This window comes from Dipodomys spectabilis, unplaced genomic scaffold (genome assembly GCF_019054845.1).
Source record: "Dipodomys spectabilis isolate Male_0828 unplaced genomic scaffold, ASM1905484v1 ptg000785l, whole genome shotgun sequence".
In the NCBI taxonomy this organism is placed as follows: Eukaryota; Metazoa; Chordata; class Mammalia; order Rodentia; family Heteromyidae; genus Dipodomys; species Dipodomys spectabilis.
In genome coordinates this window covers 34,582-60,901 of record NW_024871462.1, presented here as the reverse complement: position 1 = coordinate 60,901, position 26,320 = coordinate 34,582, and the positions used below count along the sequence as shown (strand labels likewise).

The following is a 26,320-nucleotide window of genomic DNA, read 5'->3' as shown; positions in this document are numbered from 1 at the left end:
CCGGCCAGGCCCGGGGTGCCCGCAGCATGGCTGGCTTTAGAGACTCCATGCGCTAAATAAAGAGTGGGAGCCGCTGTCCTGTGGGAAGGTTTACTGGGGGGGGGGGGGCTGCTCGCGAGGTGCCCGGCCTACGCCTCCCAGTCGTCCTCGTCCTCCCCCGTGGGCTGCTGCGGTGGCGGCAGGGGCGGGATGGAGTCTGACATCCGGGCGAAGGCCCCGCCCGGCCCCTCGCTGGCCCCCGCGCCGGGGCCTTTCCCAGAGATTCCTGGGGGGGGCAATCGAGGGGTCAGGGCGCTGGGCTGGCAGCCCCCCCACACTCCCTGGCGGGGAAGGCGGTCCGCGCCCACCTACCTTTGCGCCGCAGCAGCAGCTTGTTGAAGAGGTCGGACATGAGGTCCCCGCCCTGGCCCGTGGCTCTCACTGCAAGGCAGGGCGCCGGGGCCTGAGGATGGCGCTTACGGTGGACGCAAGTCCTCAGCCCGCAAAGGCGTGGCAGGCGGGGGCGCAGGGCGCGTGGACGCGGCGGGCCTGTGCGGGCCACGCACTGCCCGGCCCTGAGGGCATACGAGCCCTGCCCATTCAGGACCGGGAGTGGGGCACCGGGGAGCGGGGCGTGGGCTCACCTTGCTCCTGCTCCTTCTGCTTCTTCTTCTCCAGCCGGCGCTCCTTCACGCTGCGCAGCCTGGCCTTGCCGATGCCCCCGGCCTGGCGGATGGACTCCAGCAGAGTGGCCCGGCCGCTGGAGGGGTCCAGCACTTCCTTGGGGGCGCCCTGGATGGGGGCTGCGGGGGGCACGGGGCTGTGGCAGGGGGCTGCGGCCTGAGTGCTGAGCCCCACGGGGTCCCGCCCCGGTCACCCCTGGCGCTGCTGCGGTCGCGGGCACGCGTGGCCGGCAGGGTGGTGACGTGAGCCAGGCCACTGACATGTCCGGGGTGCAGAGCACCCCGCTCAGGCTGGCGGGGCAAGGCAGCCCCCACACCACTGGTCCTCCAGCACGGAGGAAGGGAGGGGGACGGGGAGCAGGACCTGCTCTGCAGGAGGGCTCCCGTTTGGGGGGGACGCCTTCCCCGAGGGCTCTTACCTGGGGGGGGCACGCCGCTGCCCGCATCGTCCTCCCTGGGCCCCGGGCCAGTCGGGGCGCTGGTCTGGAGGGACGGGGGCGGTGGGGGAGCTCCGGCCAGCACGGTGGGAGCAGGGGGCGGCGGTGGTGGGGGTGGGGGTGGCGGGGGCGCCGTCAGCACCCCGTCCTCCGAGTCTGGATGGGAATGAGTGCGCGCTCAGAAGGCAGCGGCGCCCGGCCCTGCCCCTCCCACCACCAGCCCCTCGGCTCACCGGGCTTGGAGGGCTCGGCCACCTCGGTGTGGAAGGTGGGCAGCTCGGGCATGGCCCCGGGGGCGGGAGGGCGCGATGCCAGGGCCCAGGTCGGCGCTGTAGACCAGGTCATCGGCCACGCCCGGCAGGTCCGGCAGGTAGGACGGCACGTCCATCTCTGGCACCTGGCCCAGGTCTGGCACGTAGAAGTAGCTCTCCGGGACCTGTGGGTTGTATGTGGGCCCTGAGAGGGTGGTGTGGGGGCACTGCCGGGCTGTAGGGGCCCAGCCAGCCGGGCTGGATGGACGATGGGTGGTGGATGGATGATGGGTGGACGATGGATGATGGGTGGGTGGTGGATGGTTAATGGATGGAAGGGTGGATGGATGATGGATGGATGGGTGGACGGATGATGGGTGAATGATGGATGGGTGGATGGATGATAGATGATGGGCGATGGATGGATGGGTGGGTGATGATGGGTGCATGATGGATGGGTGGATGGATGATGGACGATGGATGGATGGATGGGTGGGTGATGACGGGTGGATGGGTGGAGGATGATGGGTGGATGGATGATGGATGGATGGATGGGTGGATGATGATGGGTGGATGGATGATGGACAATGGATGGATGGGTGGATGATGGGTGCATGATGGATGGGTGGGTGATGATGGGTGCATGATGGATGGATGGATGGGTGGATGGATGATGGATGGATGGGTGGATGATGATGGGTGCATGATGGACGGATGGGTGGGTGGGTGATGACGGGTGGATGGATGATGGATAGATGGGTGGATGGATGATGGGTGAATGGATGATGGACGGATGGATGGACGGATGGATGGGTGGATGGATGGGTGGGTGGGTGATGACGGGTGGATGGGTGGATGGATGGGTGGATGGATGATGGGCGGATGGATGGATGGGTGGGTGGGTGACGGGTGGGTGGGTGGATGGATGATGGACGATGGATGGATGGGTGGGTGATGATGGGTGGATGGATGATGGATAGATGGGTGGATGGATGATGGATGGGTGGGTGGGTGATGGCAGGTGGGTGGGGCTCAGCAGCGCCTCCCTGGCCGGTGCCAGCCGCCCTGCCCTGCCGCGCCCTGGCCCTCCCCACCTGCTGCTCCAGCTGCTCTCTCTTGCTGATGGACAGGGGGGCTGCAAACAGCTTCTCCTCTGTCTCTGCCCCCAGCATCACGTGGGTTTTGGTCACCGCGCCAGCCAGCGGGTCCAGGAAGACATACTTCTTGTACCTGCGGGGGGCGGGGCAGTAAGCTCCCCCAGCCCACTACATACGAGCATTTTCTGCAGGCTCCGAGTCAAGCCGGTCAGCTTAGAGCTCCTGGACTGGTGTGAAGCCCACGAAGCCGGGCAGCCTGCCCGCCCCCTCGGCCTGCCCGCCCCCTTCCCCCTGCCCCCCCCACCAGGGCGTACAGGTTCTCAGTGGTGTTGAAGAGCAGCAGGGAGCTGACAGAGCGGATGTTGCTGGGCAGACCCCCAAGCCCCTCCTCCGCCTCGTCCTCAGGCTCGGGCCGGGCGCTCACGCACACAGGGAAGTACTTCAGCTTCTCCTGGGGGATGAGCAGTGTGCTGTGGGCTTCAGCTCGGCGGCCTGCCCCCCCCCCCGCTGACCCACCCCCTCGTGGGCGCACACCTGCACGGCGCGCTCGTCCAGGGGCCGGTGCTTGCTCTGGATCCTGTGGCGCAGACGCCGCTCCAGGCCCGGGTCCTGCGCGCCCGTGAAGATGGAGCCATAGTCCTGCAGGCGCTCTGGGGCTGGGTACTTGGCACTGGAGAACACCTGTGGGGCCGGCCGGTCAGGGTGCCCGGGCGCCCCGGGCTGGCGTGCGGGCAGAGGGGGGAGCTCCGGGCAAGGCGGGAGGGCGGGCTGGGCAGCGGGAGGGTGGGCTGGGCAGCGGGAGGGCGGGCTGGGCAGCGGGCGCAGGCGGCTACCTTGATGGCCTTCTTGCTGCCCTTGATCTTCTCAATCTTGGCCTGGGCCAGGGAGACGCGCGCCCCGATGGCCTGCAGCTGCCTCCGGCTCAGCTCCACCCGCTGCGAGATCCTACGGGGAGAGACTCGGGCTGGAACCGCCGCCCGGCCCCTCCATGCAGACCTGGGAGCAGCCAAGGTGGCGTCCGGCCTGGGGATGGGAGGCCGGGGGCGTGGCCGGGGGCGTGGCCGGGTTGCTCCCACAGCAGCCAGTGGCTCCCAGAGGAAACCCAGAGCTGGTGTGGCTGGGCGCCGGCTGCCCGGCCTCTCCCAGCCTCCCCGGGCTCTCCTGGCCCGGCCTTTGCTGCCTGCGTGGGGCTGTGGCCTGACCTGAGCACCTGGTTTATCTCCGCTGTCCCGTGCCAGCTCCACACAGTCACGGGTCACCCAGCCTTCTGCACCCGACCCTCGGGCGCAGCCCTGCCCACACTCATGGCCCCTCTGGGGTTTGGGCCTGAGCCTGGCCCTTGCTAAGCAGGGGCTCCACCGCCCAAGCCACACCTCCAGCCCTGGTCGCTCCAGTTCATTTTCCAGAGAGGCTCTGGCATTTTTGCCCCCAGGCTGGCCGCAAGCCACCAGCCTCCCCCTAGCTAGGACTACAGACGTGCGCAGCACACGCAGCCTGGTGTCATAGAGAGGGTCTCCCTGACGTTGGCTGGGCCGGCCTCCGGCTGCGGTCCTCCCCTCTCTGCCTCCCACGTCTGGGGATCACAGGCGCAGACACCGCTCTGCCACGCCGGGCCTTTCTCCCTGGGGCGGGAACTTGGCCGCACCTTTCTCAGGCAGAGCCTCGTGGAGGCTGAAGCACAGGCCGAGTTCCACTCCCTGCAGGGTCAGGCCGGGGAACAAGAGCGATCTCTACAGGATGACAGGGTTCAAACCAAACACCGCTGCCAGCCCCAGGTCTTGGCTCCCCAAAAGCCCTCCACGCTCTCAGGGGCGCGCCCCGCCGCCACGCCCTCACAGGCGCACCCCACCGCCCTGTGAGTGGGCAGCGGCAGGCACAGGGTGGAGCCGGGTTCGAGGCGCCACCTCCACAGATGGCCTGAGGCCCCGTCCTCCCCAGAGCCCTCCAGCGTCTTCTCAGGCACGGGACACGGCCCACGGGCGGCCTCCTGGGGCCAGCGCAGCCACTGACCCGCACTTGTAGGGGTGCAGTGCCGGCCGGCCCCTCCCCCTCAGCCCTGGCACTGGCCCAAGAGGAGGAGACGAGGGAACCGACAGATGCTGCGGGCGCGGGCAGTGGGGCTGGAGCCAGGGCAGCTGCCCCGTGCCACCCCAGCCTCATCCGAGGCCTCGTGAGCCATCACACCTTGTACTACATACAAGTTTCTAGTTAGCTGCAGCACAGTGTTTCGGGGCCAGAATCCAGCCAGATGCGGGCTGTCGGGGACCAGGCAGGGAGTAGGCGGAGGGCAGGGCGCGGAGGGGCAGGGCAGGGGTGCAGGGGAGGGGCAGGGGGGCAGGGGAGGGGCAGGGCGCAGGGGTGCAGGGGGGGCAGGGGGGCGGGGGGGGCAGGGAGCAGGCCGGCCGGCCTGGCGGTGGCTTGGGGCCCTCAGCCATGCTGGGCCAGGTGCTGCTCCACAGGGAGGGGGCGGAGGGGGTGGAAGGGGAGTCAGGCAGGGCCTCGCTGGCCTGGCACAGCGGCCCGTGAACCCGGGAAGCAGGGGCTGGGCCCAGCGCCCCAGAGAATAATGAAGAATGATCAGCTAATTATGCAGGTGGCCGGAAACCTGGGGCCAGCGGGCCAATCAGCAAGAAGGGGGTGGAGATGGGGAAAGGGCAGGGAGGGGGAGGAGGGGCTGGGCAGGGCTGGTGGCCACGGAGGTGTCACCCCTCCCAACCCATCCCGCCACACCTCCGCCCCGTGAGGCGAGTGGCATCTCGTGAGGCGGGTGGCATCTCGGGTGGTATTTTGGGGTGAGGCGGGCCGACGGGGGGGGGGGGGGGGGCCGAGTGGTCCTTGCCCTTCCTTCAGGCCGCCGGCTCCCTGGCGCTGCCCCTCACACTCAAGGTGGACTCCAGGGTCACCGGGGTGCCAGGTGGGGAGTGGGCTTCAAGCTGGGGTGGCTGATCAAATGTGAAAGGTCCCAGCTGCTCAGGGCAGCTGGGATCTGAGGGTGGCGGTTCGAAGCCAGCTGGGGCAGGAGAGCCGATCTCATGGACTTTCCTGCCCGGGCTGGCTTTGAACCATGATCCTCAGATCTCAGCCTCCTGAGTAGCTAGGATTACAGGCGTGAGCCACTGGCACCAGGTGGAACATGGGCTTCTGAGGGCCAGCTCAGCACGCTTGACAGCCAGGGGCGGTCTCTAGGGCCTGGTCTCTGGGGCCCGGTCTCTGGGGCACGGTCATGCGGCGCACCAACACCCACTGACAGCTCCCGAGGCGGCTGAGCGCAGCCAAGGGTGGACACCGTAGGCAGCGAGGAGCCCCCAGCCCCAGCTCCCTGCCATGCTCGTGCCTGCATCCCTGCAAGGACTACCACCATCACCACCACCATCACCAACATCACCACCACCATCACCAACATCACCACCACCATCACCAACATCACCACCACCATCATCAACATCACCACCATCACCATCACCACCACCGTCACCAACATCACCACCACCATCACCATCACCAACATCACCACCATCACCATCACCACCACCATCACCACCACCATCACCACCACCACCACCACCATCACCATCACCAACATCACCACCACCATCACCAACATCACCACCACCATCACCAACATCACCACCACCATCATCAACATCACCACCATCACCATCACCAACATCACCACCATCACCATCACCACCACCGTCACCAACATCACCACCATCACCACCATCACCATCACCAACATCACCACCAGCACACGGAAGCCTAGAGAGGTTCCAAGGGGCGACGGCTCCCGGCTGGAGAGGGGAGGCGCTGTCTGCCCCAAGCGACCCCCCAGCCCCGCCCCGCCCGCGCTGTGTGGCCCTGCAGAGGCTTGGACAGAGGCCCTGGGCTCCACCGTGTTCTGCGCCTGCGCCGTGGGGCGGGCGGCACAGCCGGTCAGTGCGTCTCCACCGCCGTGGCCCAGGCACGGCACACACCACCACACCGACAGCCACCGCTGGCTCCGCGCCCTGGAGCGCGGGGTGGAGGAACCGGGGAGCTCCGGGGTCTCCCAGGACCGGCCGGCCCGAGCCGGGGCGCGGGGCGCGGGCCCACCTGTTGAAGATGTCTGCGGAGACCGTCTGCAGGTACTGCAGGGCGTCGGCCGCCTGCTGGACCGCCTCCTCCCGCCGCAGGTCGGGCTGCAGCAGGGGCACGGCGTAGGTCTGCCCCGCCGCCGACGGCTGCGTGTGCGCCGGCGTCATGGTGCCTGCGAGGAGAGAGCTCGGCGTCAGCCCAGACACGGCGGCACGGCCGAGACCCGGGGGGCACCCCTGGGTGGCGGGGCTCCCAGAAGCCAGGACCCTGCAGAGGCTTGTGGAGGGGAGGCCGGGGGGGGGGGGGGGAAGAGGAGATGGAGGGATTCCAAAAAGTGGGACACGGCAGGAGGCTGAGATCTGAGAATCGTGGTTCGAAGCCAGCCCGGGCAGGAAAGTCCGTGAGACTCTCATCTCCAATAAACCACCAGAAAACCAGAAGTGGCGCTGTGGCTCAAGGGGTAGAGCGCCCGCCTTGAGTAAAAGCAGCAAAGGGACAGCGCCCAGGCCCTGAGTTCAAGCCCCAGGACTGGCAAAAAAACAAAAGGGTGGGCTGGGCACGGGTGGCTCATTCATACCCGTCATCCCACGCACTCAGGAGGCCTGAGGATCGCGGTTCAAAGGCAGCCTGGGCAGGAAAGCAGAAAAGCCTGTGAGACGCTTATCTCCAACGTATGACTCAAGAGCCAAAAGTGGCGCTGGGCTCAAGCGGTAGAGCGCGAGGCTTGAGCAGCGCCCAGGCCGAGTTCAAGCCCCAGGACAGACAAAAACAACAACAAAAAGGTGGGACACAGGTGCAGAGGCAGCGGGGTGTGAGCCGGGGTGTGAGCCGGGGTGTGAGCTGGGAGTGTGAGCTGGGGTGTGAGCTCGGGGTATAAGCTCCGGATGTGAGCTGGGGTGTGAGCTCCGGGTGTGAGCTGGGGTGTGAGCTCCGGGTGTGAGCTGGGGTGTGAGCTCCGGGTGTGAGCTGGGGTGTGAGCTCCGGGTGTGAGCTGGGGTGTGAGCTCCGGGTGTGAGCACCGGATGTGAGCTGGGGTGTGAGCTCGGGGTGTGAGCTGGGTTGTGAGCTCCGGGTGTGAGCTGGGGTGTGAGCTCTGGATGTGAGCCGAGGTGTGAGCTGGGGTGTGAGCTCCGGATGTGAGCCGAGGTGTGAGCTGGGGTGTGAGCTCGGGGCAGCTCCACGTGCTATCCCAACCCCCACCTTGGATAAGGAAAGAAACCCTGGTGCTGGGCAGGGGCCAGCAGGGGAGGGCCGGGCAGGCCAGGGGTCACCCAAATTCACATCAAGAGCGGTCCCCAGCTGTGCACCGGGGCCACGGGCTGCTGCTGTGAGGACCAGGGCCACGGGCGCAGAGGCAGGGGTGCGGGGAGGAGGTGCGGGGAGGGGGGCCGGGGGTGCAGGAGGGGGTGCGGGGGGGAGGTGCGGGGAGGGGTGCGGGGGGGGCCGGGGGTGCAGGGGAGGGGTGTGGGGAGGAGTGCGGGGGGGGGCCGGGGGTGCAGGGGGGCCGGGGGTGCAGGAGAGGAGGTGCGGGGAGGGGTGCGGGGGGGGGGGGCCGGGGGTGCAGGGGAGGAGGTGCGGGGGGGCCGGGGGTGCGGGGGTGCCGGGGGTGTGGGGAGGAGGTGCGGGGAGGGGTGCGGGGAGGGGGGCGGGGGTGCGGGAGGGAGGTGCGGGGGGGCTGGGGGTGCGGGAGGGAGGTGCGGGGTGGGGGCCGGGGGTACAGGGGAGGGGTGTGGGGGGGCCAGGGGTGCAGGGGAGGGGTGCAGGGAGGACACAGGAAGGCAGGCGCCTCTGGGTGGCGAGGAGCGGGCAGAGTCTATTTATACCTGGTTAATGAGCTCCGCTCCCCTGTGCCACCAAGCCACTCGCACACCACACACGGCACTGATTTGATTGGGAAGAGAGCGCCGGGCGGAATATTGAGATGCCAGGCCCCTATAAATAGCCTAATCAGACCCCCGGCTGGAAGATGGCGAGGAAGACATTAATCAGGCCTGGCACCGCGCCCCGAACCTGCTCTCAGGCGCAGCACAAGGGCCCTCGGCGGTGATTGGAGGGTGCATGAGTGCTAGTTAAGCACAGCGGGCGAAGGCCAGGTGGCTGCATTTGGTCTTCAAGTGCTGTGTAACCTTGGGCAAGTGGCTTGCCTTCTCTGAGCCTGCCTTGTACCTCGTCCCCCTCCACAGCCCAGAACTGACTCCAGTCTGAGAAGCTACTGGGCCTGTAATATAAATGGTGGACCAGAGCTCTCCCTTGCCCAGAAGGCTCTGTTCTGGCCCGTGCTAACTGACCACCAAGCTGCTGAGTAGTCTCCCACCAGCACGCGAGCCCCGGGTTGCTCAGCTTCCACACCCAAACCTGCCACTCAAAACCAAGAGTCCTGCCGCACCACCACTTCCCTCTGATTGGGTCATCCCAGGCCTGGCCCCAATCTGACTGTGTGCCCTTCTGGAACTTTCCTTCCCTCCCTGAGGCCATCCCGACTTCGTTTCTCTGCCTCTAGGATCCAGAGCATGTGTGGAATTGCACCTCACCCCACCCTCATGTTTGAGGGGAGGTTGGGGCAAACACCCACAAAAAAATAGCAGGTGAGGGGTGAGCTGCTAGGGGCTGGGTGAGATCACAGCAGCGCTAAACAAGACACTCCTGTGGGACTGGAACCTAGCTCAGTGGCAAAGCGCCTGCCGAGCAAGTGCAGTGTCCTGGGTTCGATCCCCAGTACCAAAAAAGGAAAAGACTCCAGCCTACACTAAGGAGTCGGACACCCCCCTGGGCCTGGGCCGGGGCAGGGGGCAGGGGGCAGGCAGGGGAAGGGGTAAGTACGGGATGGAGCCCAGTGTGCGTCTGAGCAGGATGAAGGACCCTGGAAGAGAAGCCAGCATGGTGAACACGGGGTACCACGGCCAAGGAGGGAAACGCTGAGATCGGGGCGGCCCCCAGCTTGGCGTGGAGACTGAGCACTGGGAGCGTAGTGGCGCATGCGCATCCCAGACACACGTGCAGACACACACACCACCCCTCCCACCTGTGTCTTTGCACCATGAAAACCACTGTGTGTGGCTGGCACCTGGCTCAGCCACTCAAGAGACTGAGACCTGGGGACGGCAGCTCAAAGCCAACGGGGGGGGGGGGGGGGGGGAGGAAAAATCTGTGCGACTCTGTTCTCTCCAACAAACCAGAGGCAAACAAAACAAATAAGCAGAGTTGTGGCTCACGTGGTAAGAGCAACAGCCCTGAGCGTGAAAAAAATTCAGGCCGGGACAGCGTCCAAGGCCTGGAGTTCGAATCCCAGGCGCCCAGCAAAACAGACAAAAGGCAACCAACACTAAACCATGCAGCCAGTGCCGGTGGCTGGCGCCTGTCACCCCAGCTACTCAGGAGGCTGAGATGTGAGGCTCCAGGTTCAAACAGCCAGCCTGGGCAGCAAAGGCCCTGAGACTCTGATCCCCAAGGGACCACCCGAAAACCGGGAGTGGCACTGTGGCTCAAGTGGTAGAGTGCCCGCCTTGAGCTGAAGAGCTGAGGGACGGTGCCCAGGCCCCGAGTTCAAGACCCAGAACTGACAAAAAACTAAACTGAATCATGGTGTGTTGGGGGGGGGGGGTGGAAAGCTGGGAGGAAACGAGGTAACATCATCCAGGAAGAAGTGCATGCAAATTAAACACAATAAAGAGAATTACTAAACAAATAAACAGGTAAATAACTAATAAATAAGTGAATTCCAAGTCTGTGCAAGGCTTCACCCTTGGGCCGGGCTTCCAGCCCTAGTTCACTCCCCTTGGCCTGGGCTGGGCCTGGATAGGGGCCTGGGGCTGGGGCTGGCCTGGGCCTGGACTGGGCCTGGGTGGGGGCCTGGGGCTGGGCTGGGCCTGGACTGGGCCTGGGTGGGGGCCTGGGCCTAGGCTGGGGCTGAGCCTGGGTCGGGCTGGGCCTGGGTCGGGCTGGGCCTGGGTCGGGCTGGGCTGGATCTAGGCCGGGCTGGGCCTAGGCCTGGGCCTGGGTCGGGGCCCGGGCCTAGGCCTGGGTCGGGCTGGGCCTGGGGCTGGACTGGGCCTGGGCCTGGGTCGGGCTGGGCCTGGGCCTGGGTCAGGCTGGGCCTGGGGCTGGACCTGGGCCGGGCTGGGCCTGGGTCGGGCTGGGCCTGGGGCTGGACTGGGCCTAGGTCGGGCTGGGCCTGGGATGGGCCTGGGTCGGGCTGGGCCTGGGTCGGGCTGGGCCTGGGCCTGGGTCGGGCTGGGCCTGGGTCGGGCTGGGCCTGGGCCTTGACTGGGCCTGGGTCGGGCTGGGCCTGGGTCTGGGTCGGGCTGGGCCTGGGCCTGGGTCGGGCTGGGCCTGGGTCGGGCTGGGCCTGGGCCTGGGTCGGGCTGGGCCTGGGTCGGGCTGGGCCTGGGCCTTGACTGGGCCTGGGTCGGGCTGGGCCTGGGTCTGGGTCGGGCTGGGCCTGGGCCTGGGTCGGGCTGGGCCTGGGTCGGGCTGGGCCTGGGATGGGCCTGGGCCTGGGCCTGGGTCGGGCTGGGCCTGGGTCTGGGTCGGGCTGGGCCTGGGTCGGGCTGGGCCTGGGTCGGGCTGGGCCTGGGATGGGCCTGGGCCTGGGCCTTGACTGGGCCTGGGTCGGGCTGGGCCTGGGGCTGGACTGGGCCTGGGGCTGGGTCTGGGCTGGGTCTAGGCCGGGGCCGGGCCTGGGCCGGTGAGGCCCGGAGTCCCCGAGCGTCCCGAGGCCCGGGCCACGCAGGAAGCGGGGCCTGCAGCCGGCCCGGCCCGCCCGGCGCCCGCGGCCTCCCCGGGTCCGGGGGACTCCGTGGGCCTCGGCCCGGCGCACCCCGCTCCCCCGGGCCCCCCTCCGCCCTCTCCCGCCGCCGCCCGGCCCTCACCTGCGCGCGCCGCCGCGCCGGCGCCTCCGCCCGCTCGCCCCGCCCCCGGGCGTCCTCAGCCACGCCCCTCCACGTACGCGCGTCCCGCCCCTACCGACGCACGCGCGCGCGCCACGCCCCGGACGCCGCGCGCCGCGCCCCCGCGCTTGCGCTCTCCCGCCCGCGGCGCCGCCGGGCTGCGCGGCGCGGCTTCCGGCACCTTCCTGGGCGGCCCCTGGGTTCAAGTCCACCTGCTGTCCGGGTTCCCACGCGGCATCGGGTTCGAAGCCACCTCGGCGGGAAAGTGTGCTGGACGCCGCGTGCCTGTGACGTAGCCGGAGGGGCTCAGGCACGGGTTCGCGGCCCGCCTGGCACCAGGGAACGAGGGGCTTCTCACACCTCCCCGCTAACGCTTCCCCACCCAGAGCTGTCTGCGTCTTCCTCGGTGCGCCGGGATGCAGACCTGAGCCCGGCCCGGCCCGGCCGCCAGCGCCCCCCCCCCCGCCCGCCAGCGCCCCCCACAGCCAGCGCCCCCCACCGCCCGCCAGCGCCCCCACCGCCCCCCACCGCCCGCCAGCGCCCTCCCACCGCCCGCCAGCGCCCCCCACCGCCCGCCAGCGCCCCCCACCGCCCCCCACCGCCCGCCAGCGCCCCCCCACCGCCAGCGCCCCCCACCGCCCGCCAGCGCCCCCCCACCGCCAGCGCCCCCCACCGCCCGCCAGCGGCCCCCCACCGCCAGCGCCCTCCCACCGCCAGCGCCCCCACCGCCCGCCAGCGCCCCCCCACCGCCCGCCAGCGCCCCCCCACCGCCAGCGCCCCCCCACCGCCAGCGCCCCCCACCGCCCGCCAGCGCCCCCCCCACCGCCAGCGCCCCCCACCGCCCGCCAGCGCCCCCCCACCGCCCGCCAGCGCCCCCCCACCGCCCGCCAGCGCCCCCCCCACCGCCAGCGCCCCCCACCGCCCGCCAGCGCCCCCCCACCGCCAGCGCCCCCCACCGCCCTCCAGCGCCCGCCAGCGCCCCCCAACGCCCGCCAGCGCCCCCCCACCGCCCGCCAGCGCCCCCCCCACCGCCAGCGCCCCCCCACCGCCCGCCAGCGCCCCCCCACCGCCCGCCAGCGCCCCCCCACCGCCAGCGCCCTCCCACCGCCAGCGCCCCCACCGCCCGCCAGCGCCCCCCCACCGCCCGCCAGCGCCCCCCCACCGCCAGCGCCCCCCACCGCCCTCCAGCGCCCGCCAGCGCCCCCCAACGCCCGCCAGCGCCCCCCACCGCCCGCCAGCGCCCGCCACCGCCCGCCAGCGCCCCCCACAGCCAGCGCCCCCCCACCGCCCGCCCACCGCCCGCCAGCGCCCCCCACCGCCCGCCAGCGCCCCCCCACCGCCCGCCAGCGCCCCCCACCGCCCGCCAGCGCCCGCCACCGCCCGCCAGCGCCCCCCCCACCGCCCGCCAGCGCCCCCCACCGCCCGCCAGCGCCCCCCACCGCCCGCCAGCGCCCCCCACCGCCCGCCAGCGCCCGCCACCGCCCGCCAGCGCCCCCCACCGCCCGCCAGCGCCCCCCCCACCGCCCGCCAGCGCCCCCCACCGCCCGCCAGCGCCCGCCCACCGCCCGCCAGCGCCCCCACCGCCCCCCCCACCGCCCCCACCGCCAGCGCCCCCACCGCCCCCCACCGCCAGCGCCCCCACCGCCCGCCAGCGCCCCCTCACCGCCCGCCAGCGCCCCCCCACCGCCCGCCAGCGCCCCCCACCGCCCGCCAGCGCCCCCCCACCGCCCGCCAGCGCCCCCCCCCACCGCCAGCGCCCCCCACCGCCAGCGCCCCCCACCGCCAGCGCCCCCCACCGCCCGCCAGCGCCCCCCCACCGCCCGCCCGCGCCCGCCACCGCCAGCGCCCCCCCACCGCCCGCCAGCGCCCCCCCACCGCCCGGCCCCCCCACTACCACCCAGCCCAGGCCCCCCCACCCAACCCAGGCCCCCCACCACCGCCCGGCCCAGCCAGGCCCATCTGCCAGCACCCCACCACCGCCCGGCCCAGGCCCCCAACATCACTGCCCAGCCCAGCCCGGCCCAGGCCCCCACCACTGCCCAGCCCCCACCACCACCCAGCCCGGGACCCTCACCACCCAGGCCAGGCCCCCCCCACCGCCCAGCCCAGGCCCCCCACCACCGCCCAGCCCAGGCACCCCACCACCACCCAGCCCAGGCCAGGCCCCGGCCCCCCCCCCCACCGCCCTGCCCAGGCCAGGCTCCCCACCACCACTGCTGCCCAGCCCAGCCCAGGGCGGCTTCCCATTCCTGATGTTTTCATCTGGATTTCGATGCAAAGGTGATGTGGGGAGCGGTGACCGTTACCTAAGTCAGGGAAAGCTGCATTGCTTCTTAAACAGTACCACCCCTGCTCATGGTCTCCTAGCTACCCCCTTCTTTCTATTTCTGTATTTACTCATTTATTACTTTGTGTGTGTCAGTCCAAGGCTAGCGCTCTACCACCTGACCCACAGCGCCACTTCCGGCTTTTTCTGCGTATGTGGTGCTGAGGAATCAAACCCAGGGCTTCGTGCATGCTAGGCGCTCTGCCACTGAGCCACCTCCCCAGCCCCTTTACTGAGCTTTTATTATTAGCGCTCTACCACGTGAGCCACAACTCCATTCCCGCTTTTTGCTGGTTCACTGGAGCTAAAAGTCTCATAGACTTTCCTGCCCAGGCTGGCTTTGAACCTGGATCCTCAGATCTCAGCGTCCTGAGTAGCTATGATTGTAGGTGTGAGCCTGGCTGGTGCCTGGCTATTTTTAGTGTATTTAAATAGCGTCTCCTTCTCTACGTTGCCCAAGCTGGCCTAGAACTTCTGGTCTCCAGTGATCCTCCCACCTCAGCCTTCATCGTACCTAGGACTACAGGTGTGCTCTACAGTACCGGCTTCAGAGCACCTCCTAACAAACTCTTTGTCCACTGGGTTACCTCTTCTGCGCTCTAGAAAAGAACCAGCAGTGTGCTGGAACCTGGGAACTCATCCAAGAATCAAGGCTTCCAAAGAACCACCCGCGGTGCCAAAACTGGCCTCCCACAGAACCGCTGGGGTTCACCTGGGACCAGAGGCCTGGGGAGGGGGCCTTGGTGGGGCCCTGCAGGGGTAGCACCTGCCAGGCAGAGCCCCCGCAGGCCTGGGGCCTGCAGGAAGTGTCAGACCAGAAGGGAAAAGAAAATGACGAACTAAAGGCTTAGCACATATTAATAATGTGAGTACATTCAGCTTTCTACGAACACCACCACGAAACCCGGTTTTCAGGACCTTTTGTATTCTGAGGGAGTAAGGACCCCTGGGAAAGCAGCAGCGCCTAGTGTCCGGGGTCCTGGTGAAGGGAGGGGTCGGACCCAGTGTTTCTGGGTCTCAGCCTTCAGATTCAAGGTCATACTCTGGGGTCACAGGTCCACCACGGCCCCCCTCCCCCCGGCCGGTGTCTGTGCACAGGACACACTGCAAGAATCCCACCCTCATTCCCCCCCCCAAATCTCAGGGGTGCCTCCATGTGTATTTCAGGCCCTCCACCCCTCCCTTCCCTGCAGCTCCACTTGCACGGGAGCTGGGCAGCCGGATAATCCTTGAAATACTCAGGGAGGATTATCCTCAGCCGCAGCTCCATCCTCACAGGGTGGCTGACCGCAGGGGCCAGGCTGGCGTGGGGCAGAGGCCGCAGGGACCTCTAAGGGACTAGGAAGGGGCCTGAAGGGGCAGGGCTGACCCTCAGGGGGTGGGGCTATGCAAATGAGGGAGAGTCTAGCCTGAGCTTACCCTCCCCCCCCCAAAATTGCCAGCCAGCCTGGGGGAAAAGAATTTAAATTACAAAAATGTAGTAGCGTGAAATGTGAAATGATCCCCCGAGGTGCTTATTTAACAACCAAAGCCTTTCAACACAATGAACCCTACTGTAAGGTACCCCCCCCACACACACACACGTTCACACACTGCCTCCTTCCCCCCCCCCCCCCCCCCCCCCGTGTGTGGGGTTTGTGATTTCTTTCCAGAGCCCACAGCACATTATCAGTGCTCCTGAGTTTGTGAACCTGAAATAAATCTATCATCTGCATTTGTGTGTGAGTTTTCTAGGTGTCCTGGGGCTTGAACTCAAGGCTGGCGCTCTACCACCTGAGCCACGGCTCCACCTGGATGTTTAATGAATGCCGGGTTCCCCCCTGGGCGGTGACCCAGGGGTCAGGGCTTTGTCACCCCCCCTTATCCCTCCCCTCCAGAGGAGGGAGGCTGACCCCAGCCCAGCCCTCTCCTGTCCAGCCTGGCTCTGTTCTTTTCCTTCCTTTCCTTCTCCTGAATGACTTTGCTCTGATGTCTTGACTTGTCCCCCATCCCCTTTCTCCATCCCCCCTCTCTGGGCTCATTTTCCTCACAGGATTATTTCCTTAATAATCCCCACCTCCAGTGGCTGTGTTCTAGGATTTATTTCAACCGAGGAAACCTGTGTGTGTGTGTGTGTGTGTGTGTGTGTGTGTGTGTGTTTCAATCCAGGATTCCAAGGTGGCCAGCATTTGCCCTAACCCTCCTCCCCTCCCCACGGCAGAAGAAACCCCGAGATGAATAATTAGATTGGCATCCAGCTCCCAAGGCAGCTGGGAGAGACATTGACATTTACATGAACCTTTCTTCAAGCAGAATGAAATGGCGAAGGAGAGGTGTGTGCACACGCACCTCGGGGCGGGATCAAGCCGAAGCAGCTCCGATTGGGGAGGAGGCTGGGGGCTGTCAAAGGAGTTTGTCAAATAGACAACAGGAGGGAGGATTGGAGCTGGGGTCCCAGCGGGGCGGGGGGGGGGTGGTCCTTGGGAAAGGCCAGGCCAGGATGCCCCGGGCTGGGGCAGCAGGTTATCCCAAAAGGGGATAACCCTTGCAGCATCGTTAAGTTTATCCACATTCCTGCCTGAGATCTCTGGCCCCCAAGTGTATGACTGCCCCCCTCCCAGCAATCACATGCAAATATATGCAGAAATATGCAGATATCACAGAACCACCCTGACTGCTCCTTTTCCTCTCTCTCTCTCCCTGCCTCTCTCCCTCTCTCTCTCCTACTCTTCCCCCCCCCCCCCCCCCTTGCTTTCTTTCTCTTGTCCTGGGGCTTGAACTCAGGGCCTGGGCACTGTCCTTGAGCTTTTTTTACATCAAGGCTGGTGCTCTACCACTTGAGCCACAGCTCCACTTCCAGCCTTTTTTTTTTTCTTTTAGTATTTTAGTAGAGATCAGAGTCTCACGGACTTTCCTGCCCAGGCTGGCTTTGAACTGTGATGCTCAGATCTCAGCCTCTCGAGTAGCTGAGATTACAGGCGTGAGCCATCAGCACAGGTCCGGTTACATTTCTTAAGAAACAGCAGCATAAAGCAATGTGCCACTGGTAGCCAGATCTCCACCTGCAGTACCGCATACCAGTAAGGCTGGTGGCCATGAAGACAGTCAGTTTGATCTTCCTGCATGTTGACTTATTTTGAGTCTGGCCACAGTCAATATCAAAATTGAAACCGGGCCCAGGGGCGCAGACAGGAGTCTATAACCCTAGCTACTCGGGAGACAGAGACAGCCAAGTAAGAGCTTGCCTTCCATCGGGATGCATTGTATGAATGTGTAGGGAATGTCACAATAAAACACCCCCTTGTATAACTAATGTATGCTAATCAAAAATGAAATGTAAATGATCTCACTGGTTCAATTCAATATTGATTGTCGGGAGGGCTGGAGTAAAGCTAGAGCCAACTAACTGTTATTTTCAAGAATTAACACTCAGGCTGGGAGGCTGGTGGCTCACGCCTGTCATCCTAGCTATTCAGGAGGCTGAGATCTGAGGATTGCGGTTCAAAGCTAGCTTGGGCAGGAAAGTCTAAGAGACTTAACTACAATAAACTCAAAAAAGCCAGAAGTGGTGCTGTGGTTCAAGTGGTAGAGCGCACTGGCCTTGAGTGAAAAGAACCTCAGGAACAGCACCCAGGCCCTGGGTTCAAGCCCCCAGGCCTGGACTTGGTCTTTAAGGAATCATGTTCTAAAAGGCTCAGTAGCATGGCACATGCCTGTAATCCTGGCACTTGGAAGGATCTTGATTTCTAAGTCAACCAGCCTGGGCCATTTACTATCATTCAAAAACAAACAAACAAAAAGCCTGGTGCCGGTAGCTCTAATCCTAGCTACTCAGAAGACTGAAATCTGAGGTTCACAATTTGAGGCTAGCCCAGGTAGGAAAGTCCGGGAGACTCCTATCTCCAATAAACAACTTAAAAGAGCCAGAAGTGGCACTCTGGCTCCAGTGGTAGAGCGTTAGCCTTGAGTGAAAGAAGCTCAGGGGCAGTTCCCAGGCGCCGAGTTCAAGCCCTAGGACTGGCAAAAAACAAGACAAAACAACAAAACAAGGGCTGGGAATGTGGCTTAGTGGTAGAGCGCTGGACTAGCATGCATGAAGCCCTGGGTTCGATTCTTCAGTACCATGTACACAGAAAAGACCAGAAGTGGCGCTGTGGCTCAAATAGCCTTGAGCAAAAGAAGCTCCGGGACAGCTCCCAGGCCCTGAGTTCAAGCCCCAGGACTGGGGAAAAGGAAAAAAAAAAAAAAAACCAAAGAAAGAATTGTGATGACATTGGCACTCTTGAAAATCTAGAACAACCTTCCCTTCTGGAGATCCTTCTTTTTATTTTAATTTTTTTGGTAGGTCATGAGGCTTGAACCCAGGTCTGGGCACTGTCCCTGACAGCTCAAGGCTAGCACTCTACCACTTGAGCCACAGCACCCATTCTGGTTTTCTGGTGGTTAATTCAAGATAAGAGTCTCACAACCTTTCCTGCCCGGCTTGGCTTTGAACCACGATCCTCAGATTTCAGCCTCCTGCGTAGCTAAGATTCCAGGCGTGAGCCTGTCTCTGAGCTCTTTTGTTCAAGGCTTTCGCTCCACCACTTGAGCCACAGCCCCAGTTCTGGTTTTCTGGTGGTTCCTTGGAGATCAGAGTCTCATGAACTTTCCTGCCCAGGCTGGCTTGGAACCATGAGCTTTGGATCTCAGCCTCCTGCGTAACTGGGATGACAGGCGTGAGCCACTAGCACCCGGCTGAAGTCCTTCATTTTATGGCATCTGCAAAGTCTCTTTTGGCATGTAAGGTAAGATATTCACAAATTCCTGGGGTTACACTTTGTGGGGTTTTTTTTGGGGGGGGGACAGGGCTATTATTCTGCCTTCCTCAAACATTAACATTACACTTATTAACATGAACATTCAGCATTAACATTCTGAAAACTAGAACAAACTGTCAGACTACAACCGAACACAGAACACTCAACAAAACACACCGTTCACTGCGGTGCATAAAGGTCTCAGTAAATTTCAAAAGAAGACCGAAATCAATGGAGTATATTCTCAGACTACAAAGGGTTTAAATGAGAAATCCATAATAGATTTGGAAGCAAACAATATACTTTTAAATAACAAGGAAAATGGCAAAAATATTTTGCACTGAATAAAAAGGAAAATACAATTCGTGTATTTGTTGCCAGGAGTGGGGAGAATTCTGGAGATTTAAATGTATACACATATATATATATATATATACATATATATATGAAGAAGGAAGGATAAAAGTCAATCATCTAAGCTTCTACCTTAAGAAGCTAGGAAGAGAGGAGCAAATGAAAACAGACAGGAGAAAGGAAATGATAAGATTAGAAATCAATAATAGTGTGGGTTTTTTTTTTTTTTTTTTTAAGGCAAATGGATCGGGGCACCGGTGGCTCACGCCTGTCATCCTAGCTACTCAGGAGGCTGAGATCTGAGGATCACAGTTCAAAGTCAAGCCTGGGCAGGAAAGTCTGTGAAACTCTGATCTACAACAAATCACTTAGAAAATTGGAAGTGGTGCTGTGGCTCAAGTGGTAGAGCGCTAGCCTTGAGCTGAGAAGCTGAGGGACAGCACCCAGGCCCAGAGGTCAAGACCCATGACAGACCAAAAAAAAAAAAAAAAAAATGGAAGTATGAAGGGCTGGAGGTTGTGGCTCAAGAAGCTGAGCATCTGCTTAGCAAGAGCAAGGCCCTGAGTTCAGATTCCAGTGCAGGGCTGTGTGGGGGGGTGTGTGTTTGCATATTCTATATAGTTTCTGCTGTTATTAAATTATGTGCCAAGCAAAGGTAACACATTGACAGAAAGTCATAATCTGGGGCTGCAGACAAAAAACTCACGCCTGTCACCCTAGGGACCCAGGAGGCTGAGACCTAAGGATTCAAGTTCAAAGCCAGCCCAGGAGAGACAAATCTGAGAGGCCCTTACATCCAATTAACCAGCAAAAAGCTGGACGTGGAGCTGTGGTTCAAATGGTAGAATGCCAGGCTTGAGACAAAGACCCAGGCCTGGAGTTCCAGCCCCAGCCCTGGCACCCCACGAATAATTTCCTGGTTCACCCAAGCTTCACAGAGCCCCACTCCTCCTGGCCTCCTCCTCCCAGCTCCCCCTTCCTGGCCCCCCCTCCTCCTGGCATCCCCCCATCCCCCCTCTGCCCAGCCTCTCCCCAACCTCCCCCCTGTCAGTCTCCCCAGCCCCCCTCCTCCCACCTTCTTCCCTCCCAGCTCCCCTTCCCACCCCTTCTTCCCACCCCCCTTCTCCCGACCTCCCCCCCCAGCCTTCCTAGCCCCTCTCCTCCCAGCATCCCCCCATCCCTGCCCAGCCTCCCTCCCCAGCCTTCCCCCCTCAGGGGCTCCCGCCAGCCTCCCCCTCCCGGGCTCCCCCCCAGCCTTCCCCCCTCAGGGGCTCCCCCCAGCCTCCCCCCCTCCCGGGTTCCCCCCAGCCTCCCCCCTCAGGGGCTCCCCCCCTCCCCCCCTCCCAGGCTCCCCCCTCCCGGGCTCCCCCCAGCCTCCCCCCTCAGGGGCTCCCCCCAGCCTCCCCCCTTCAGGGGCTCCCCCCAGCCTTCCCCCCTCAGGGGCTCCCCCCAGCCTCCCCCCCCTCCCAGGCTCCCCCCTCCCGGGCTCCCCCTTCCCCTCCAGTCCTCGCTGCTCCCGCTGCTCGCGTTCCTCAGTGTTCCCGGCCAGTCTGATGTCATCCAACCCCGGGCCCGTCCGGGGACCCTGCTCCCCGCACACGGGCGCACTGCACGAATGCACGCGCAGGCACACGCACACACAGATGCATCTGCACACGCACGCGCGCTCAGGCACACGTACACACGTACACACGTGCACGCACACACAGCTGCATCTGCACACGCACGCACGCGCAGGCACACGCACACACAGCTGCATCTGCACACGCACGCGCGCGCACACCATCCACCCGTGCGCACACACATGCACAGACGCACGCGCGCACGTGATCGTCCGTGTGCACTCACGTGTGCTCACACACGGACACCTGCGCGCACAGGCACCCGCGCGCACACCCGCACGGACCTCGGCGCGCGCGCAGGCACAGTGTGCTCACACATGACACACGCGCGTGCGCAGGCTCGCGCACAGCCTGGCAGGGCGCGGAGGCGGAGGGGGCGGGGCAGGAGGTGGGCGGGGCCGGAGGTGGGCGGGGCGGAGCGGGTGGAGCAGAGCTGGAGGCGGGCGGGGCGGAGCTCGAGGTGGGCGGAGCTTGGCGGTGGGCGTGGCTACGGGAGGGCGTGGCCGCGCGCAGCCCCGCCCCCGGGCCCCGCGCCGGCCGGCCGTCCCCGTGGCGCTGACGCGTCGGGCGCGCGGCGGGGCCGCGGGGCGCGGGCCGGGCGCGGGCGGCGGGCGGGCGGGCGGCATGGAGAGCCTGCTGGAGAGCCCGGTGCGCGCCGTGCTGTACCTGAAGGAGCTCACGGCCATCGTGCAGAACCAGCAGAGCCTCATCCACACGCAGCGCCAGCGCATCGACGAGCTGGAGCGGCGGCTGGACGAGCTGAGCGCCGAGAACCGCAGCCTGTGGGAGCGGCAGCGGGGGCCGCCGGCCCAGCCCGCGCCCGCGCCCGCGCCCGGGCCCGCGCCGCGCCCGCCCGCCGCGCCCGAGCCGCCGCCGCCGCCGCCGCCGCCGCCTCAGCACCACGGACAGCGCCCGGCGCAGCCGCAGCCCGGCCCCGGCGCCCGCGCGCGCGCCGCCTCCCCGCCGCCGACCCCCGCGCCCGGCAAGGACAAGGAGCGGCCCCCGGGCTGCTGCGCCGCGGCGGGCGCGCTCCTCCCGCACAAGCCCCCCGCCGCCCTCGGCAAGGGCGTCCTGGGCCGGAGACCCGGGTGAGTGGGGCGCGGGGGGCGGGCCCGGAGGCCGCGGGGCGGGGAGACGGCGGCCCCGCGGGGCGCAGGGCGGCGGAGGGGGCTGGGGTCCCGGGTCGAGTGGGGGGCGGGGTGCTGGACAGGGCTGGGCAGGGCTGGGGTGCTGGACAGGGCTGGGCAGGGAAGGGCTGGGCTGGGGTGCTGGACAGGGCTGGGCAGGGCTGGGGTGCTGGACAGGGCTGGGCAGGGAAGGGCTGGGGTGCTGGACAGGGCTGGGCAGGGCTGGGGTGCTGGACGCTGGACAGGGCTGAGCAGGGCTGGGGTGCTGGACAGGGCTGGGCAGGGCTGGGGTGCTGGACAGGGCTGAGCAGGGCTGGGGTGCTGGACAGGGCTGAGCAGGGAAGGGCTGGGGTGCTGGACAGGGCTGGGCAGGGCTGGGGTGCTGGACAGGGCTGAGCAGGGCTGGGGTGCTGGACAGGGCTGGGCAGGGCTGGGGTGCTGGACAGGGCTGGGCAGGGCTGGGGTGCTGGACAGGGCTGAGCAGGGCTGGGGTGCTGGACAGGGCTGGGCAGGGCTGGGGTGCTGGACAGGGCTGGGCAGGGCTGGGGTGCTGGACAGGGCTGGGCAGGGCTGGGGTGCTGGACAGGGCTGAGCAGGGAAGGGCTGGGGTGCTGGACAGGGCTGGGCAGGGCTGGGGTGCTGGACAGGGCTGAGCAGGGAAGGGCTGGGGTGCTGGACATGGCTGGGCAGGGCTGGGGTGCTGGACAGGGCTGGGCAGGGCTGGGGTGCTGGACAGGGCTGAGCAGGGCTGGGGCGCTGGACACCGGACAGGGCTGAGCAGCAATGACGATTGGGAAGAAGTTGAGGGTAAGGACAGCACCGAAGAGCAGCCTCGGTGGAGACCGACATTGTGGGGATGGGAGGAAGGAGTTGGGGTGGTAGAATCATTTAAATGAGATATGAAAATCTAACCACGACACAGAAAGGGGAATGCTTAGCCAAGAGGCGTGCGAGGCGCTTTTCAGAGGACCCGGAGTGCGTCCAGGGTGCTGCTCGTGGTGGTGGTGGTGGTGGTGGTGGTGGATTGAGCAGAATCAAGGGCCGAGGATCTGAAGACACAGGAGGCTCCAAACCCGGGGGGAGCCTTTCTCGTGAACCCTTGGGGGGGCAAGGTGGGAATGGAAACAGGCACCTGGACACTCCTGGAGGCTGGGCCCGGTTAGACCTCTCTCTTGCTGGCCCAGGAGGACATCTGAGCCGGGAGAAGGCAGGCGGGCGGCAGGCAGGCTCGTTCGGCTGCGGTGTCTCTGCAAACCGGTTATGGCTGGTGGTTTGCAAACGCTATTTCCTTTTTTTTTCCTGGAGAATGTTAACTGTCCCGAGGGAAATGTTAACCAACTCCCAAGTGGGAGATTCTAGAGCCTCAAGTGCTCTTTCTACCCCCCTTCCTCCTCCCCTCCCCCTCTTTTCCCAGTGAGATGGGAAGGGGGTGGGGGGGGAAGGAGGGCGGGAAGGAGGCCAGGTCATCTCCCTGCTCAGACAGGTGATGGGCCCCCTGGAGAAATCAGGATGCTTGAAGAAGTGAGGGAGGAGGGAGGGGGAGGAAGGGAGGGCGGGGGAGGGAGGAGGGAGGGGAGGGGAGGAGAGCTAAGAGTCTGGTCACTCACAAGTGTGCTTTCTGTGGGGGAGGGGAGGGAAATCCCTGTAAAAACCAGTGGTTTCCTTAAAAACCGCATTATCTCCCCTAGAATTGCCTTTTTAAATACTCTCGCCTTCCCCTCCCGTCTGCTGTGGATTAGACAAGGTGGATGGGGGGGGGGTATGTTTGACTGTTACCGTGGCATCTTAGGGGTAAAGATCTAGAATGATCTGGCTGAGCAGGTCCAGGGGCTCAGGCAGTGAAGTTTCCTCATCTACTTCCTCTTCCTACCTCCCTGGGTGTCTCCCTCATTTCCTGGTCTCTCCGTGGAGTTCCTGCCAGATCTTTTTCTCTCAGAGGACTTTGCCATGCCTGTCCAACCTCCCCCCCCCCCCCCCCCCCCCGGCCCCGCAAGTGACCTAGAGAGCACGGGCCTTCATGCGATCAAGGCCCGGTGATGTCTTCATCTCCCCTCTCCACCCCTGCCAGGCCTCAGCTTTCCCCAAGGAAGCAGGACAAAAGCGATAAATGTGTTCATGGAGAAAGTCATGCCCGTCTGGTGGCTCACGCCTGTCATCTCCGCTACTGACGAGGCTGAGATCTGAAGATCACAGTTTGAAGTCAGCCCAGGCAGGAAACTCTATGAGACTTTTATCTTCCGTTAACCCCCCAAAAAACGGAAGTGGAGCTGTGGCTCAATTGGTAGAACACCACCAGCCTTGAGCACAAAAAGTGCAGGGACAGCGCCCGGGCCCACAGTTTAAGATCCGAGACTGGCAAAAGAAAAAAAAGAAAGAAAGAAAAACAATGTTAGGTGAGTTAGGCACTTGGTGGCTTGGTATCGATAGTCCTACCTAACTCGGGAGGCTGAGAGCTAAGGATCTTGGTTCAAAGCCAACCTCAGGCCAAAAAAAGAAAAAAATCCATGAGGCTTTTATTTCCAATTAATCAGCCAAAAGGTGGAAGTGTGGCTCAAATGGGAGAGCATCCACCTTGAGCAAAAAAGCTCAGGGACAGTGCCCAGGCCCTGAGTTCAAGTCCACCCTCCCACGGCACTAAGAGGTTAATAGTGCCATCGAGTCCTTCCTTTCTTCTGCCTCCCCCTCCCCTTGTGACCTTTACTCACGGCTAGGCTGGTGGGTGCTTTTCGCCTGGTTCACGTCTTCTCCCATGGTTTTGCCTGATTCCACCAAGGTTTCCACACAGAACGCTGCAATGGACTCAGACGCTGCCCAGGGGCTGGGGCCCCACTCCAATCTCTACCCATGGCCACCTCCTACACGTTTGTCCCCCTTTGCACCCCAGCACGCCGTGCAGAGGTGGGGCCTGCAGAGAGCAAGGGAAAAACAACAGTGGAACCGGCCAGGGGAGGCCCCCATCCTCCCCTCCTCCCCAGCTCCAGAGGAGCACCCTGCTGAGTCAGTTCTCCACCAAGAAAGATGGAAGAGGAGGAGGAGGAGGAGGAGGAGGAGGAGGAGGAGGAGGAGGAGGAGGAGGAGGAGGAGGAGGGGAAGTTATGGCGGTGAGGACTTGTAATGGTGATTCTGTGTAAATCATTGCTCATTTCTTTGTGGCCAGGCACCACCGTGCTAATACTATGGGCCTCTCTCTCGCTCTCTCTCCCTCGTTCTCTCTCTCTTTCTCTTTGTTTCTGTGCTGGTCCTAGGGCTTGAACTCAGGGCCTGGGCCTTGTCCCTGAATTTTTTATTTTTATTTTTTGCTCAAGGCTCCGCGTCTGGCTTTTTAGTGGTTCCTTGGGAGATACGAGTCTCATGGACTCCCCCCACCCCCCAGGCTGGCTTTGAACCCTGATCCTCAGATCTCAGCCTCCTGGAGGAGCTCAGATGACAGGCGTGAGCCGTCAGCGCGCAGCTTTCTTGTCTTTCTTTCTGTTCTTCCTCTCCCTTATTCCTCTCTCTCCTCCTCCTCTTCTGCCCTGCCTTCTCTCCTCCCCTCCCTTGTGCTCTTCCCTTTGCTTCTGGAGCAGCAGGGTCATCTCTTTCCTCTCTGCCCTATCCTTGAAGCCCGGGATAATAATCCTCGTTTTCTCTTTGTGGGTGCTTTGTGTGCCCCAGCCCCTCGTGATGCAAACCTTGGAGTGGCCCCAGCTGGGCCTGAGGATGGCTGGCAGATCTCTGACCGTGTGTAAGACGCCGATCAGAGCCGAGGTCTGCTGCTTCTGGTTAGGGCCTTCAGGTTGAAGGTGGTCTCCAAGGCCGGCTTGTTGGGAGCCGTGATGGGCGGAGGCTGCCTCCCAGTTGGGGAGACGCGTCCAGTGTCTGTCCTGCGCCACTGTGCTGTCTGTACTGCTGCGGAAGCACAAGAGGGGAGCAGGTGGCCCCTCAGCCACATAACCAGGACTCGTACCTCCAAACACGGGGGCCAGGGGGCGGCGTTCAGCCTCTTAGGGCTCCCAGCACTCCGAAGAGCAAGAGAGCCTGGCACTTGTCAACCTCAGAGAGCTGAGGACCATGGTTCGAAGCCAGCCCAGGCAGGAAAGCCTGTGAGACTCTTCTCTCCAGCGAGCCCGCAGCTGTGGCACTGCGTTGGGTGTGTGGCGGCCCGGCTCTGCGGCCTGCAGCGCCTGCCTGCTGAGGAAGCGTTTGAGCAAGGCCTGCCAAGTGACCTTTCTCTTTTTCCTGGCCCTGTCCTCCGCGCTGAGACTCGCAAAGCGAGGCCAGCATGGACTCCGGGGCGGGGGTCAGTGGACACCCTCTTTCTGCTGTCCTGGACAGCACAGAGGACCCCCCTGACCCCCCTTTCTGCCTCCCCCCACCCCCCTCCAGGCCTCCTGGCACTACTTCCTCCTGGCCCCAAACCAAGCCATTGTTCCTGCTGACTCAGCACATAGCTGCACAGCCTGAATTCCATCAGGGTTAGGGAGAGGAGAGGGGAAGGAGGGAGGGGAGGGGAGGGGAGAGGGGAGCCGGAGCGGAGATGAGGATGAATAGCTGGGCCTGAAGACACTTAAATCTTGAATGTAGAATCCCAGTACAGGTCTGTAGGTTGATGCCATTATATTCAATGTATTTTTGCTCTTCGAGGTTTCAAGCATCTTTGGGTGTTTGATGGGTTTTTTGGGGGGAGGAGGAGGGGTGGTTGGTCATGGGGCTTGAACTCAGGGCCT

At 64.2% G+C, this 26,320-nt stretch overlaps 2 protein-coding genes across 2 annotated transcripts in view; one reads left to right on the top strand and one right to left on the bottom strand.

Annotated features, from left to right (window-relative positions):
* Positions 1-89: 89 nt before the first annotated feature.
* On the bottom strand, positions 90-7,154 carry Washc1 (WASH complex subunit 1). The gene is given in 12 exon segments (XM_042673273.1): positions 90-265; positions 352-420; positions 624-782; positions 1,082-1,255; positions 1,333-1,396; positions 1,398-1,535; positions 2,445-2,580; positions 2,762-2,898; positions 2,982-3,128; positions 3,281-3,392; positions 6,540-6,693; positions 7,099-7,154. Coding segments are annotated over 12 exon segments (1,434 nt in total). The 5' UTR covers positions 7,106-7,154; the 3' UTR covers positions 90-128.
* Positions 7,155-21,111: 13,957 nt separating this feature from the next.
* Positions 21,112-26,320, top strand: part of LOC122102533 (IQ motif and SEC7 domain-containing protein 3-like) — a 38,910-nt gene continuing 33,701 nt past the window's right edge. Inside the window, 1 exon segment of the mRNA XM_042673275.1 lies at positions 21,112-21,575. Coding sequence (XP_042529209.1) covers positions 21,112-21,575 — 464 coding nt within the window.